Here is a 14,360-nt window from a genome sequence, read left to right as displayed (position 1 = left end):
AGGCGTTGCATGGTCGGATGAACTCGAACAGCAGCATTGAGTGCTGCGCTATGTATTATTAGACACTTCATTCAAGCATAGAGATACCCTCACGTTCTATATTATCAACTACTTGCATTTTCACCGAATGAGACATGGAGACATCGTATTTACCGGTATATTTTTTGACAATATATTACACGTTTGATCTATGATACATTGTTGACGCAGTTGGTCATTTCATCGTGACTCCTCTTCTTCCTCCAACTGTTCCAACAGTTCTCTGGCTCGCTGTCCCTCCAGCTCTAGGTTACGTCCCTGGTTTTTCTTCACTCCGCCATTGTAGATGTGCTCTCTCGTCCAAGCTGGGACAAGTGCCTTCAACTTCACCTCGCCAGACTCGGACGATCCATCTTCAGCCCCAGTCCATGAGACCTTGAACTCCTGATCAGGACTATATTGGGTCCCCTCCCCAGTCAAAGCAACGTCCGTCATCATCTCCAATCGACACAAAGCAAGTCCGATATTTCCAACACCGCCCAAGAATTTGCCCGCACTACGGCCCTTGCGCGCGCTGACCTTGGAAATACTCGACCCGGATGGCGGCAATTCCAACTCCACAGAGGGGTCATACACCGGCATATCGGCCGACGCCAAGTCGCCTAGATCCCCATTATACAACTGAACCGGCAGTATACGCTTCCTCACAACGCCCGTATGATGTGTCCGGATTGTAAGTTCCTGACCGACATAGCATCCCTTGCGGAAATCAATACCCCGCGCCATATCCATGTTGGACTCCAACGGAAGCGCGGACTCGCGGATTATCTCCGACTGCCCTTCCGCAATGCCATGCAACATCCGTCGCACCGTATACGAGCCCAGATCCACCTCCGATCCATAACCCTCGCCTTCTCCCTCCGTCAGATGCGTCGTCAAGTCTCCCTCCCCGGGTGTAACGAGCCTAGAGCCGAACCCTGGTGCGCGGGTATCTACACACCCAGTAACCGTTGCGGAGGACGAGGCAAAGGGCGAAAGTGACTGAGAATCCAGGTTATATGCGGCCCACCGGGGTTCACTATGATCTTTCCATGAGGCCCACACCGTGCGTTCTCCCTCATCTAGGGCACGTAGCTTCAGTTTCGCGCGGAGCTTGTGTTTCTTGAGATGCTTCAAGAGAGTCGTGACTTCACTCTTGTCCACTTCCACCAGCCATGCATGTTCGTCGGGTGATGTGCCCTCTGCCTGGGGTAGTGGGTAGAGGAAAGCGTCGTTGAGCACTCGGCCTTGGGAGTTCAGGAAAGCAGTGTAGGAGCCGGTTCGACGGGTTGCACGGTTCGGGTCATTCGTGATGAGCATGTTCTGGGTGATTAAGCCTTGGAGATATGAGGTGCTATCGATGCCTGTTATGGAGATTAATCCGCGGTTTGTGAGACGTGCATATCCGGTTGCTGGCGGGGAGGGTGGGTTCGGGGTGGTGGATCGTGGGGCGCAACGCTGGACGGTCGTGGAGAAGTATCGATTGCGGCCGAGACATTGCGCACATATTGTGCGTGTAGATGGGCTGGAGCGCATCATGTTTGTGGGCTGATACTGGAATTGGTTCTGCGTAGCGTTTACAAATCAGAGGCCCATGAATGACATCGTGGGTAAGGCGGTGGAAAAAGGCAGTATATAGAACATGACATAATCTGTCTTACGAGCTAGCCCAAAAAGGAGAATCTACTCCGCATAGAAAAGGGTTCTCTGTAGCATGGACAATATCAAATTGAATTCAAGATCATGAAGTGATGAACCGCTAACTTCATTAGAAACGCATATGTATAGCTGATGGGTCCTATCAAGCAAAAATGACCGAGTTACTTGTGTCCTTTAGCAACTCCTTCCAGAAACCCAAGCAAGAAAGCCTTATTGACAGGCGAAGACACCTTATTGGCATTAGATGCCTGACTATCCTCCATTTCATGAGGCGCCTGTCCGACGTTAGGAACAGCGGGCAAGTTGACCGGCGACAGTGGACTAACGACAGAAGAAGGCTGCGACGGTTTCGGAACAGATGCGCCCAGTTCCGCAGGGGAAATATTTGGAGAGACAGAGGTTTTGCCAAAGAGTGATAGGAGCATCTCCTTCTGCGCAACAGTTTGACTCGGTCGGCGGTCGAAGCTGGGTTGAGGTTGCGAATGCCGAGGGGACTCCGTGGAGCGTGCGGCGGCCTGTTGATCTTGACTCTCATTGAGTGCAGTCCGAATCGGCAGAAGATTCATCGCATTTGGATTATCAGAGCGACGTAGAATCTGCGGCTGGAAAGGTTTAGGTGGCTCCGGAGAACTGGGTTTCGGACCCCTAGGCTGGGAGGGAGGACGGGAGGTCTGCGGAGAAGCGCGTGCAGGAGGCTGTTCCTTGGCGGCTTGTGGTCTTGCCAAGATTGTTATAGGGGCCGTAACAGCCGATGCCTGCTCATTTCTGAGTCCTTTGCGATTCGGCCCACTCTGTGCCTTTCTTGATGGCTTCTGAGCTCCGGGTTGTAAAGTATGCATGGTCGGTCCAGAGGCTGGCGAAGAACTCCATGGATTAGCCGCGGGCGAACTGCGCCGCGCAGGGCTATGGTCCCCCCGGGGTCGTTGAAGGACTTGTTTTCTGGCCGGGGACACTGATTGACCCGATAGTTCGGCCGGCCCAGAGACAGCAGGAGCAGGAGACCCTCTCAGCAAATTAAGGAGATGATCCTGATGTTGTGATGGTCTTCGTTCACTGGCTTGCGCCGGTCCAGTATGGGACACCAAGTTCGCCTTAGGCGTCTTGGGTGTTTTGGTCGAGTCATCCTTGAAAACATTCAACAGAGCCAGGGAATGGCTCGTAAGTTTGGGTGGAGGCAAGTTTCTCGCCGGTGGCACGGTCGCACCTTGAGCTTGGGAAGGATGACCTGATTGAGAGAATTGAGGATCACCGGTTCGATGGTAGGGGGCAGGGGCGGCTTGACTCTGCGGAGCGGGAGCGAGTTCTGCTAGCGAACCTGTGTCCTTGTGGAAGTGTGATGCAAGCGACTGCTGAGGGGGGAAACTTCCGTGAAAACTACCCGATGGCCCTGGAGGAGCAGCAGAGAGCGGTCTTTGATTCAACTGGCCATGAGGCATTGTGTTGGCAATGGATGCTGGTAGGTGTGGTACAGGACCGTGATTGGGCTGTGGGTATGACGGCAAGCTGGGGGGTACGCCGACATGAGGGCCTTGCTGGGGAAAGCCCGGGAAGAAGCCCATCGCGGGATAAGGACGATTCACAGGAGGCACACTCCCTGGGAGAGGGGCCGGCATCGATTGCTGCTCTGGAATATGGGCTTGTGGAAGGGATTCACGAGACGAGCCGGTCCGCAGCAGCTCTAAAAGAGCATTAGATTTAGAGGCACTAGGCCCTGAGACTGGTGCATGGATGACCGGCGATGTATTTCCAGAAGAAGCCAGATTGTTAATGTTGAGAAGGCGCTTAAGGTGAGCAGAGGCGTCCTGAGTCGACGCAAGTTCTGGCAAGTCACTGGGAGTAGCCATTTCCGCAGCCGCCTGGTTCGGTGTGAAGCTGTGCACGGCATGGGAAGCTTCGTCGATCGACATTTCGTTCTGCATAGGCACCTTCGAACCACCTGGAGTCTTTCCTTCAAGCCTCTTTTGTTGGGCAATCCACTTCTTGAGTGGATGCATAAACGGAGCTACCATATAGAACTTGTTCGCATTGGCGACGGCGAAGCCTTGATCTTGCTGCTTGCTCTTCTTCAGTGTCGGCAACTCCGACAGCTTGTACCACTCAATCTTGCTAATCTCCTTGCGGGTACGCGGCTCAAAATGAGCATCCTGTGGCACGCCCCGGAAAACGTACAGCCTCATGTGCTGCTCTCTCATGGTGATTTCGATGAACTTGACATCTTTCTCATCTTGGACCAATCCGGCTTCCCGAACGTCAAAACCAGTTTCCTCGTAGACTTCTCGAATGGCGCAGTCGATGTCTTTCTCATCTTTATTAATTTTGCCTCGTGGAAAACTCCAGTTGGCGCCTTTCTTCCAACCCTTGACCAAGACCACCTCATCCATGTCATCGTTAAGCATGATGGCACCGCGCACCGGAACCCGGGTTTTGTAGGCCAGGAATTCGGAGAATGCGGTGATATGATGATAATGCGACCATTGGGACATCAATGGGCAATGCTGAAAAATGCGCAAAGCAAAGGCTTTCAGGGACAAGGACGGGAGAGCCGGATCCAACGGCCGAATGAAGTCTTCGTAGAACCATTGTGCTTCTTCAACCTGAAAACAGATGCGTTCAACAGATTCGAGCTCTTCTCGGGGTAAGTTAATGATAAAGCGAACACATAAATCATCCAGCCCTGCCCGGAGCCATCCAAGTTAGCACAGCCGAGGTCACCGTAGCCACACGGGCGGGGGAGACAAGCGTCAAGGCGAGACTCACAGTCTTCCAACTGCATCTTTGTTTCTGTCATACTGGACAACGTGCTCTAGCATTTCAGCAGAGGTAAGGACAGGCAAGGAGCTCTCCGAGCGTCAAGCGGAGAGAGCACGAGGCGGAGCGAACGAGGACTGAGGGGACAGCACAGCGCGCTGCTGCAGCTTCAAGGAAGGGTGCTTGGCAAGCGCCAACCCTGAAGCGTACTTTGTGCGAGAAGGCTAAGGAGGCAGGGATGTGAGGGTAAAACCAATGGGTTATCTACCTCCAACCAAGAGAAGAAGCGCTGATAGGTGGGTAGAGAGTGAGGGAAAAGTGGCTCTTGTGGTCGACACCCGACGGCCTAACAATAATGGAGGACGGCTAAGAGTGAGTGAGCTGCGAATGAGTTGGGTTGGGGAAGTCACTCATTAGTTAGTTACTAGTACCAACTAGTCTAGTCCGCTTAGGGGAACCAGCTGACTGCGCCACAATCAATTACATGTGGCGCAGTTACACACAAGTATCAATAATGTGGCTAGTGAGATGTGAGGGGGGTTACGTAATGTCTGCTGGTGGTCGCGCCGGATCCTGCAATGACGTCGATGCGCGGCTCGCGTTCCAGATATTCAGGTCATTGTCGACGTTGTCGTCGTTGACTGGTTGTCGCACAATGTATCCCATGGTTTTAAAAAGCCGCCCGAAACCCCTTTGTCCAAAAATAAGGCGCTTACATCGGAGATCCTTTATCGAATCTTCATTAGACATACATACGTCTGCTCCTGAGAGCTTGGCGGTTATATAGTCAGCCAAGCATCCCCTCCTGAAGAGGGTGCCTGATCGATCCGGCACATTCCAACGTCCCCTTTCTTTTTGCTTTTCTTAACAGAGACCTTTCCTCCCCTTACTCTGACTCCCTTCCATCATCTGATCCTGCCACCTCCTAAGCCATGTCGGCGCAACTTGCAAATCTAGTGGGCAAGAAGATTCTCGCAGAATCCGCCCGGAATCATTTTGGACAAGAGGTAAAACCCATTCCATTTTCTGAACCGTCCTACTGTGGTAAACTATGGGCTAAGACAATGTGTTGTTGTAGGACCCCTATTTCGAAGAGGTTCCCGCGTCACGCTTGAATCGCGCCTTCGGGAAGAAAACACAAAAGCGACGCAAAGCAGTCCCTCCCGGCCTGTCGCAGAACGACAGCAAGGTTCTGACGCAAGTGAAAAGAAGAGCATATCGCTTGGACTTATGTCTCTTTAGCCTGTGTGGAATCCGATTCGGATGGGGAAGTGTTATAGGTCTATTCCCATTGTAAGTTGCAATCTCTGCAGATGGTGTACAATCCGAGACTCATGCAAGGAATCAAACAGTATTGGAGATGGAGCAGACGCAGCATTGGCTTTAATGGTGGTGCACACCTGTGACAAAATCGACGGGGGCCTCCCATCGCGGCTGCGAATGATGATGCTCATGAATATCGTGATCGACTTCTTTATCGGCCTGGTTCCTTTCATTGGTGACGTTGCTGATGCCGTGTACAAATGCAACACGCGGAATGCCGTGCTTCTGGAAAAACATTTGCGGGAAAAAGGGGCCAAGGCGCTTGCCAAACAAGAGAGGAGGCAGGATACAGCGGATATGAGCTTGCCGGACGAGTTCGACCGCTATGACGATGATACTTCGGGTGAGCCATCTAGCCACAAAGGCCAGCCGCACAGTAGGAACACTGATGGACCAGCGAAGCCTCAAGCAGCACGGGATCCCAAGAAAAGCCGTTCACAAGGCAGATGGTTCGGAGGAAGAGCCCAACCGGAGGATGACCTTGAGACTGGAGTGATCGATAACTCCCGGCCCTCTCGGCGGCATTGATGATGTCACAGATAGATGCATTCGGGACAGTCAAAATAATAATGCCTACCCACAAACGCGGTATAGATGAATATGTGAACGAACCCTGATTTAACAGGTCAATTCGGGCTGGGACCGAGCACAGGCGTAGCAAAATTGAAGCTGTTCGTTGCCTTGTTCGCCCGTAATGTTCTCGTTCGTAGTCATGAAGGCCCCGCAGAAGTCGCACTGCAGTCCGCCGATAGATGTACCGGACGACTGGAGCTTACTGGCAGTCCTGGTCACGTTCAACATGACGCCGGGGTATTTCGCACCCTGAGTGCTGACATAACGGATCATCAGCTCATCGATCGACAAGTTCTTCGTGAGCGTATTCTCCGAGGGAGGCTCATCTTGAACGATGATGCCAGCAAGCTCGGGAAAGAGGGTGGCATAGGTGCGTATCTCTGCCGTGAACACGTCCCGAAGCGGGAAGTTGAATTCTAGACCGAACGGCGACATTCCATCGCACACCTGCCACGTCACTGCAGAGCCGCGTCCCTTCGCAACGTTGGCGAGCGTCTTGGCGGCAAGCTTGCTGTCAGAGTCACCCCATACTATGCCACGGCATTCCATTTTCTTTGCGAAAGCAACGACGAGTTTGTTCAACAAGATTTGGTCGACATCGGACTTGGAGGTGGCTGATGAGATCGACCTGCGGAAGCGGGTTAAACGCTCCTCATCGGATAGAGAAGTGTCATCTGTGAAGTTCTCCCCAGCATACTGCGACATGATCTGATGGACATCCGGGTCAAGCTCGAAGATACTGTGGAAGGGGAGCCGGGTGAAGGAACAGAGTGGGAAGGTTTGCTGCGCGAGTGCAAAGCCTTCTTCGTGCGGAGGAACAGGGGAGATCGTCGAAGGCTCAACGACGAGAACGAGGATTTCAAAGCCTGCAGGGCCGTGTTTCTTTGAGCGTAGTACCTCCAGCTGCTGGTGCAGCATGTGCAATAGCACGGTGGAGGAGACGCCGTACGAAAGGGGGAGCAGCAATTTGCAGGGACCGGTCTGTGGCATATTCCTCCGGAGACGATAACGTTCCATGCGCCTGAAGGGCTTGAAGTTCAAGAATCGAATATAACATTCTCTGAATGGAGGGGTAACTGAGATCAGTATGGACTAGAAGCGGCGACAGGTATACTATAGGGAAGGCGAGACGTACTGGCACACGAAACGCTCGCGCAATGTAAAGGCCGGTTGGGCCTCATGGCAGTTCATGCAGCGATCAGGCAGCTCTTTTCCGGGCATTTTGGTAGGTGTCAGGGGCGGAGTGTAAGACTGGGTTCATACAATAAAATTGTAGATAGTAATTAGTTTTCACGCGGGATGCCGGGTGGGGAGCGATTTTCGCCAGGCAGAATTTCTCGGCGGCGGGCAGAGCCACTGGCAGCACGGGCTTAGATAATACCCATGGGCGGGACCCCCGTCAACAACACGCGGCTTCCCCGGTTTCAGCAGTTCAAGCCACGCTTCGTGAGATCGTCGCAAACATCATTCGGTCTCCCAACGCATCCGAGCCTTGCCGACTTCCCCTGAGAAGGCCACTCCCTCCGTTGAATTTGCCCTCAAATTGTACCTGGAGCTTCTTATGATCCAGGGCTGCAACTAAACCCTGCTCTCGGCGACTCCGGAGCTCCGTCCTACTGCCAGGCACCCTACCGCATAGCTCCTTTTTCATTGTCACAATGAGAGGCTGGCTTCGGACCCTTGGCTTAACTGCCTTACTGGCAGGATGTGTGTTGGCAAATGAAGTTGAACTAGTGCGCATTGTCTTTCACCATAATCTGGGCAGCGATGCTGACATCCGATTTCCGCGCAGACACAAGATGAAGCTCATCGACAGCGTTGTTCGGGAATGTATAGTCGCAAAGCTTGGGGTGGAAGTGTCGATCCCTTCATCTTGACCAAATTCGTCCAAGAACCCCAGTCCGGTGATAGCGATCCTCTCGTCAGTCTCGTCATATTCGAATGGTCCGATGAGAATCTCATCGGCCGGCCTGTTCCGGGTGACTCTGGGGTACGACCACCCTTCCCTGACCATGATTATATTTGGATAGTTCAACTCATATATGCGGCTTTAGGAAAGGGAAACTATCTGTGACGAGGCCAGTGTGCAGGCGAACCTCTGTTCGGAAGACCAAGTCGGCTCTTTCATTCTTGCTTCGAATGTCACCGAGGCCTCCAAGTTTCCCGTCGTTACCAAAGCCGTTCACCTAAATGATCCCGCGGCCATCAATTATCCTATCAAAAAGACTGGATTTTATTGTGTCAGCACATACGGATACTCCGGCGTGGACTACAAGGCCGTCATTGAGTTCAGAAACTCATACGGTGAACTTCCAGCTGCGCAGATCGCAAAGCTCCCGTTCTATGGTGGCTTGACTATCGTCTACGCAGTTGTCGGTCTGTAAGTATTTTCTAATGTCGCTGAGTTCAGTCAGGGTGGGGCTTATACTAAATAGGTTCTGGGCATTCCTTTACGTGCAAAACCGTCACGATATCTGTAAGTACAGGCTTGTGGGTGTCCAGTGACTATCCGCTAATCGTCTATAGTGCCCGTTCAAAATTACATCACCGCGATCCTTGTTTTCCTCATTGTCGAGCAGTTGATGACTTGGGGCTTCTACGGTATGTCTAACGCTTTATACCACCAATGACCTCTGCTAACGCCCATTCAGACTATCAAAACCGCAACGGCTTAAACACCGGCGCAAAGGCATTGATGGTCATAGTTGCTGTGCTAAATGCGGGACGTAACGCTTTCTCGTTCTTCCTCCTGCTGATAGTGTGCATGGGCTATGGCGTTGTCAAGCCCTCGCTCGGTCGGACGATGATCTACGTTCGTATCCTTGCCATCACCCACTTCATCTTCGCTGTGATATATGCTGTCGCCAGTCTATCGATTACCCCGGACAGCGCCGGCCCGCTCGTCTTGCTCATCGTACTTCCTCTTGCTGGTACACTCACGGCATTCTACGTGTGGACGTTGAACTCCCTGAATGCGACAATGAAGGACCTTATCGACAGAAAGCAGAAGACGAAAGCCATGATGTACAAGAAGCTTTGGTGGTGCATTCTTGGTAGTATCGTCGTCATCTTCGGTTTCTTCTTTATCAACTCTATCGCCTTTGCAGGACGTAGCGAGGCCAGCTTCGTCCCCGAGCACTGGAAGTCCAGATGGTTTGTGCTGGATGGCTGGCTGAACCTGGTGTACTTCTTCGATATCGGATTCGTCGCCTATCTGTGGCGTCCTACTGCTAACAACAGACGGTTCGCTATGAGTGACGAGGTAAGCCTTGTTTGGAGCAATTGTGCGAGAATGGAAGATAAGCTAACAACATGCCAGATTGCGCAAGACGACGACGGGTTTGAGATTCGCTCCTTCGGTAGTGCATTGGATGAAGAGGACGCTTTTGGCGGACCCGAAGAACCTTCCGGTTCGGAGCATCGTCGTGACCTGTCACCTGTGCCTCCCAAGCCTGTACCTGCAGCCCCGCGTCAACGGGAGTCCCTGGACGGTGAGACTATCTTCGCTGTCGGCGAGGACGGGGACAAATGGTCTGACGACGAAGATGAATCGCCGCGCAACTCCGGCGAACGAGAGCGGCTTACTGGCAAGCACAAGGACTAAAGGCGGCTTCCGAAGCTACACGTGCCCCGTCGTGGGCATTGACATCCTAAAATTGCAGGGCCAGAAAAGTCATTCTCGCAATTGCTATTTGTCTACTGTCTTGACTGTCTTGACTGTCGGAGACATGCGGCTACGTTGCCATATTTCGGGGAAAATTGGAAGTGTTGGTATTCTTCATGTGTTAGTTGGCTTTGCAGGCATATGATGGCGTTCGGCCTATGGTGTATTCCCCGTTGTTCAGTGTTTCGTGTCTTTTCTGCTTCGAATGTAATGGAGGAGCGATATCTTTTCCTTTATTTTGTATAGATTCTCTACCATATGTAACTCCAGTTATGAAGCAATGTTTTCATTTCACTGATCAATAGGCATGACGTCAGTAACTCTATCTCAGCATTCACACAAGCCTTAGTATCCCATGCCGGTCCATTATCACTTGCACTGATCCTACAGTGAGAAACAACTTCCAGCTACGTTGGAACACTCTAAATCATACGCTCATTTCCATTCAATCCTATTCATAATCATATGATTGATCGAGCCCACTATGGAAACAGCTAGCTATGCCGGTGCTTCACCGTTTGAAGCAATTAAAATGGCCCTGAACGCCTCAGATTCCTCAACCCTCAGTAACTACATGAAGCCATGCAACGAAACGAAAGTGTAAACTAGTGGTAACCAGCTAGCTGCCTGCTATCTTCTCTTCGTTCTTCGTCTATGTTATTGCTTCCACCATGCGCATTCTTCTGATGTGAGGTGACTCAGTCCGGGGTGTGTGTGTGTGTGGATCCAATCCATCTACCCAGCGTCTTCAGCGTCTATTCCCATGGCCCGGACGCCTACATGTTCCTGGTTCGGGCCGGGCAATCCGATTCAGGGTCCAGTTCGACCTGGCTGAGCTTAAGTCATACTACCGTTATAACGTTAGTTAACTAGTGGTGACTTCCCGCACAACCCCCATAGAATCAACTTCTCCATCCGCACGCGAGGGCCACCATGGTGACCAGCCCGGCGGCGCCGAGCATCGTCTCCAACAAGGCCTGCTTACCCAGTGTAGTGCCATGACTCACGAAAAATTCCGTCGGTTTCCATGATTCCTTCTCCCCTAACACGTCAACAAAAACAACACCATCTCCACCATTCCTTTTTTCCGCCCTTAACGAACGCAACCCACCCGCAATTCAACCCCCCGCCCCCCTCAGCTAGCTCAAGCAAAGACAGAACACGCACGCACGCGAGCGCCCACACCCGCCATGGCGCATTCCGGAAACCAAGTCGACGACGACGACGTCGCCTCTACTAGCGAGATCGAGATCTCTCCCTTCCAAGTCAGTCGAGAGCTCTCGGCTTCCCTCCTCGCGCGATGTCGATCCCTCCTCGCCGAGATTAGCGAGTTCCAGGCCCTTTTGGTGGAAACACAACGGAACCCCCAGATCGTGGAGGTGCGGTCGCTGAAGTCGAATGTGCTTTCGGAGTTGCGCACGTTGGAGAAATTAGGCGCGCAGGTGCAGAAACTGCCTGAGCCGACAAAGGGCGATGGCGATGGGGAGGATAATAATAATAATAATACCGATGCTGGAGCGACTGATGGGGATGACTCGGCGGCGAGAAGACTGGTTCATACGTTGAAGTCCTCGAATTTGCCGTTTTATGAGGCCGTTTGGGCCATTGCGAAGAATACGTGTCGCGGGTTGGTTGCGTTCGGGAAGAGGTTTTATTGGGGGGATGATACTGGTGATAAAGGTGTTGCGGAGAAAAAGTCGGGGAGGGATAAGAAGAAGAGTGTGTTTGTGGATATTATTGCTGATGATGGGGAGGAGTGGGTGAAGGTGTCTACGGTTGCGGAGTCGAGGTTGTTGTTTGAGATGGCGGAGAAGGGGTGGGAGGCTGATTCTGAGAGTGAGGATGGGGAGGCTAGGACGGTTCTACGGAACCATGATGGGGATAATGGTCATGTGGAGGACGATGAGGATGAGGATGAGATTGAGCTGGTGAAGTTGGCTAAAGATTTGAGGACCGCGGCCAATGCTACGAGAGTTAGGTATAGACATCCTCGGCTGCGGTTTGTGGCGCCGAGGATTCGCGAGGGAAGCTGTGCAGAGATTGATGATCTTTTGAAGATTATTAGAGGCTATGGGATTAAAGTGGACTGTGGTGAGAAGGCTTATGCTGTGACTGGTACACAGGAGGGCTTGTCCCACCTCCTTCCGAAGCCGTTCAAACACTTCACTTCCACTGTTAATGTGGACTGCACATTGATGCTTGCTGCGGTCTCAGATCTCTCGCATTACAAACATATCACCCAGTCTCCGCAGCACCATAAGGCCATCAATCGACAGATCGCCGTTGAGCATGAGCGACCTCTGTTGCCCACGGAGCTGTGGCCTGCAATGGATGCTTATGAACTAGTGTGTGTCGAGGAGGCTGCAACACGGATGAAAGAGATCGTCAATATCATCGGTACCGACACTGAAAGGTTGCGCATGGAAATTTTGCTCGGCGAGCCTCCTTATGATACATATAGCCGAGAGGATCTCATCAAGAAATACCAGGAGCTGTCCGATTATGAGATACCAGCACACTGGAAGATTCCCGTCAAGACGGTCGAAGCAAAGTCGGTGATTGCATCTGCGAGAGATACCGCAAAACTGCCGCCCGTCTATCAGAAGGTGGCCGAGAACCTCTCCGATATCAACTATAGTGTGTTTCTGTACGGATGGGCTGCGGGACTGGCGACGATCTCCAGCAATCGGACCGTGGTCAAGGAGATTGAGTCCATTATCGAGAAGCACAGAGATGGAGATGACAGCTTGGAGGGACCTCTTATCTGGGTGTGTGATACTGCCAGGAGCTTGATAGGCAAAGAAAAGAATCGAAAGAACTAGACCAACTAGTTCGAAGACTCTTAACGATAGATCGGACAACGACTAGAATGATCGAGCATTCAGAGTCGTCTACATCAGACAGCATCTCTTTCCAAATTCTTGCAATTAGTGGTGTTTAGACCAGCAGAGCTCATAGCTGTTGTCGGGGTCGTCTCAGCAGCTGATGGGGGCATCGTGGCTCGCTACTTTTCAGAAGATCTGGAAGGGTCCTCTGGAAGCCAGAAAACAGTCTCTTTGTCGGCAGACGCAATCATGTTGTACCTCGGGTTGTATTCAACGATGGCAGTCCGTCCGCGATGTGATAGTCTAGTCATTGGCTGCAATAGACCGTTTGGCTCTGGAGGAGATTGTTGTAGATCCCACACTAGCATGTCGGAATGATCTCCCGAACCACCAACCACGTATCGCCCGTCGGGTGAGAAGCACGCATCTCCCTGACCGAGAGGCTTCCCGGTTGTCGATACCGGTGCAGCTCTCCCGGGTGATCCGGCTTTGCCCACCAAGAATGCCTTAACGGTGCCCTCGAAAGCATCGAGAATGAAATGTCCATGGTAGTCTGTTCCGACCAGCAAGTGCTTGCCATCATTGGAAAATTCCAGGCGAGTCCACCCTCTGCCTCGGGTAGAAGGCGTATAGCGTTCTTCGTACGGCGCAAGATCGAAACTGGAGAAGGGAGCTTTGTCGTAGTTGCGGAGGTCGTAGAGAAGGACTGATGCGGTTGATTGGGAGGCAATGGCGATGACCGATGCGGACGGGTCGAAGGCCACGAGATATGGAGTTGCGAGTTTCAGCTTTCCTTGCGCATTGCGAGAGCCGAGATCCCAGAGAGCAACTGTGTCGTCTTTGGAGCATGAGATGAAGGAGTCGCTGCCCGGAGACAGAGCCAAGCAGGTGACTTTGTCGGTGTGGCCCTGGAAGTATCGAATGTAGCCTTCATTGTGAAGGTCCAACAAGCGCAAGGAATCTAGGTTGGTCAGAATAGGGGACAAGGATGGAGGTGCGTGGCAGCAGACATACCATCAACCTTGGTGCTCGCATGAAGGACCTGACGACTGTGGTGGGTGAACCTGGCTAGATGGGCGCCGTACTTTTTGCTGGGGACCGACTTTGTAGATTTGCCCTCCTTGATATCGAAGACCTGGATAGTTTCATCATCGCCGGATGCCACCAAGTAATCACCCTGGTCATCAAAGTCTAGCGACGTGACATAATTGGAAGTATCCTGCTTGGGGCCTCGAAATGCCTATGATGGAAGAAACCGATAATTAGATGAGCGCCCCAGTCCACATGAGCCATTGGACTAACCTTGGTAGGACGGAAGCTACGAATGATATCCGAGACCTTCTGGCATTGCAGGATTGGCTGCTGAGGCTGTGGTTGCGCCGTCGGCTGTGGTTGACCTTCCGCCATAATTCTTTGACTTGACTAGATAGATAATGATAAAATGCGATTGCGGGGAACAGGATGCAAGTTGTCAGGATGTCCACGATTTTTAAGCTAGCTTACAATCCAGACAGATCCTTTTGCTTCTACCCGGCTATTTCTCCGAGATT

General features: G+C 52.2%; 6 protein-coding genes across 6 annotated transcripts; 3 read left to right on the top strand and 3 right to left on the bottom strand.

The window, feature by feature from the left end:
- Positions 1–178: 178 nt before the first annotated feature.
- Positions 179–4,776, bottom strand: BO79DRAFT_240642 (decapping enzyme complex catalytic subunit DCP2). Its single transcript, XM_025685045.1, has 4 exons — positions 4,435–4,776; positions 4,335–4,351; positions 1,962–4,301; positions 179–1,572 (listed from the first exon to the last, which is right to left on the bottom strand). The coding sequence occupies exons 1-4, from the start codon at positions 4,463–4,465 to the stop codon at positions 220–222; spliced, it is 3,741 nt and encodes a 1,246-aa protein (XP_025535055.1). The 5' UTR covers positions 4,466–4,776; the 3' UTR covers positions 179–219.
- Positions 4,777–5,357: 581 nt separating this feature from the next.
- On the top strand, positions 5,358–6,276 carry BO79DRAFT_232600 (DUF4112 domain-containing protein; the record flags this gene model as incomplete). The annotated part of the gene is made up of 3 exons (XM_025684242.1): positions 5,358–5,432; positions 5,504–5,718; positions 5,778–6,276. The coding sequence occupies 3 exons, from the start codon at positions 5,358–5,360 to the stop codon at positions 6,274–6,276; spliced, it is 789 nt and encodes a 262-aa protein (XP_025535054.1).
- A 90-nt stretch (positions 6,277–6,366) lies between these two features.
- BO79DRAFT_259489 (uncharacterized protein) lies at positions 6,367–7,542 on the bottom strand (the record flags this gene model as incomplete). Its single annotated transcript, XM_025686366.1, has 2 exons — positions 6,367–7,381; positions 7,457–7,542. The coding sequence occupies 2 exons, from the start codon at positions 7,540–7,542 to the stop codon at positions 6,367–6,369; spliced, it is 1,101 nt and encodes a 366-aa protein (XP_025535053.1).
- A 237-nt stretch (positions 7,543–7,779) lies between these two features.
- On the top strand, positions 7,780–10,250 carry BO79DRAFT_290658 (putative integral membrane protein (Ptm1)). Its single transcript, XM_025688910.1, has 7 exons — positions 7,780–8,054; positions 8,114–8,311; positions 8,376–8,701; positions 8,757–8,797; positions 8,848–8,922; positions 8,973–9,583; positions 9,641–10,250. The coding sequence occupies exons 1-7, from the start codon at positions 7,980–7,982 to the stop codon at positions 9,923–9,925; spliced, it is 1,611 nt and encodes a 536-aa protein (XP_025535052.1). The 5' UTR covers positions 7,780–7,979; the 3' UTR covers positions 9,926–10,250.
- Positions 10,251–11,076: 826 nt separating this feature from the next.
- BO79DRAFT_181485 (uncharacterized protein) lies at positions 11,077–13,263 on the top strand. Its single transcript, XM_025680155.1, has one exon. The coding sequence runs from the start codon at positions 11,176–11,178 to the stop codon at positions 12,805–12,807; it is 1,632 nt and encodes a 543-aa protein (XP_025535051.1). The 5' UTR covers positions 11,077–11,175; the 3' UTR covers positions 12,808–13,263.
- BO79DRAFT_158970 (WD-repeat containing protein SWD2) lies at positions 12,990–14,217 on the bottom strand (the record flags this gene model as incomplete). The annotated part of the gene is made up of 3 exons (XM_025678928.1): positions 12,990–13,771; positions 13,825–14,050; positions 14,113–14,217. The coding sequence occupies 3 exons, from the start codon at positions 14,215–14,217 to the stop codon at positions 12,990–12,992; spliced, it is 1,113 nt and encodes a 370-aa protein (XP_025535050.1).
- Between the last annotated feature and the right edge of the window lie 143 nt (positions 14,218–14,360).

Source organism: Aspergillus costaricaensis (assembly GCF_003184835.1).
Source record: "Aspergillus costaricaensis CBS 115574 unplaced genomic scaffold BO79scaffold_43, whole genome shotgun sequence".
Taxonomy (NCBI): Eukaryota; Fungi; Ascomycota; class Eurotiomycetes; order Eurotiales; family Aspergillaceae; genus Aspergillus; species Aspergillus costaricensis.
The sequence above is the reverse complement of the archived record's forward strand: the minus strand, read 5'-3'. Positions and strand labels throughout refer to the sequence as shown.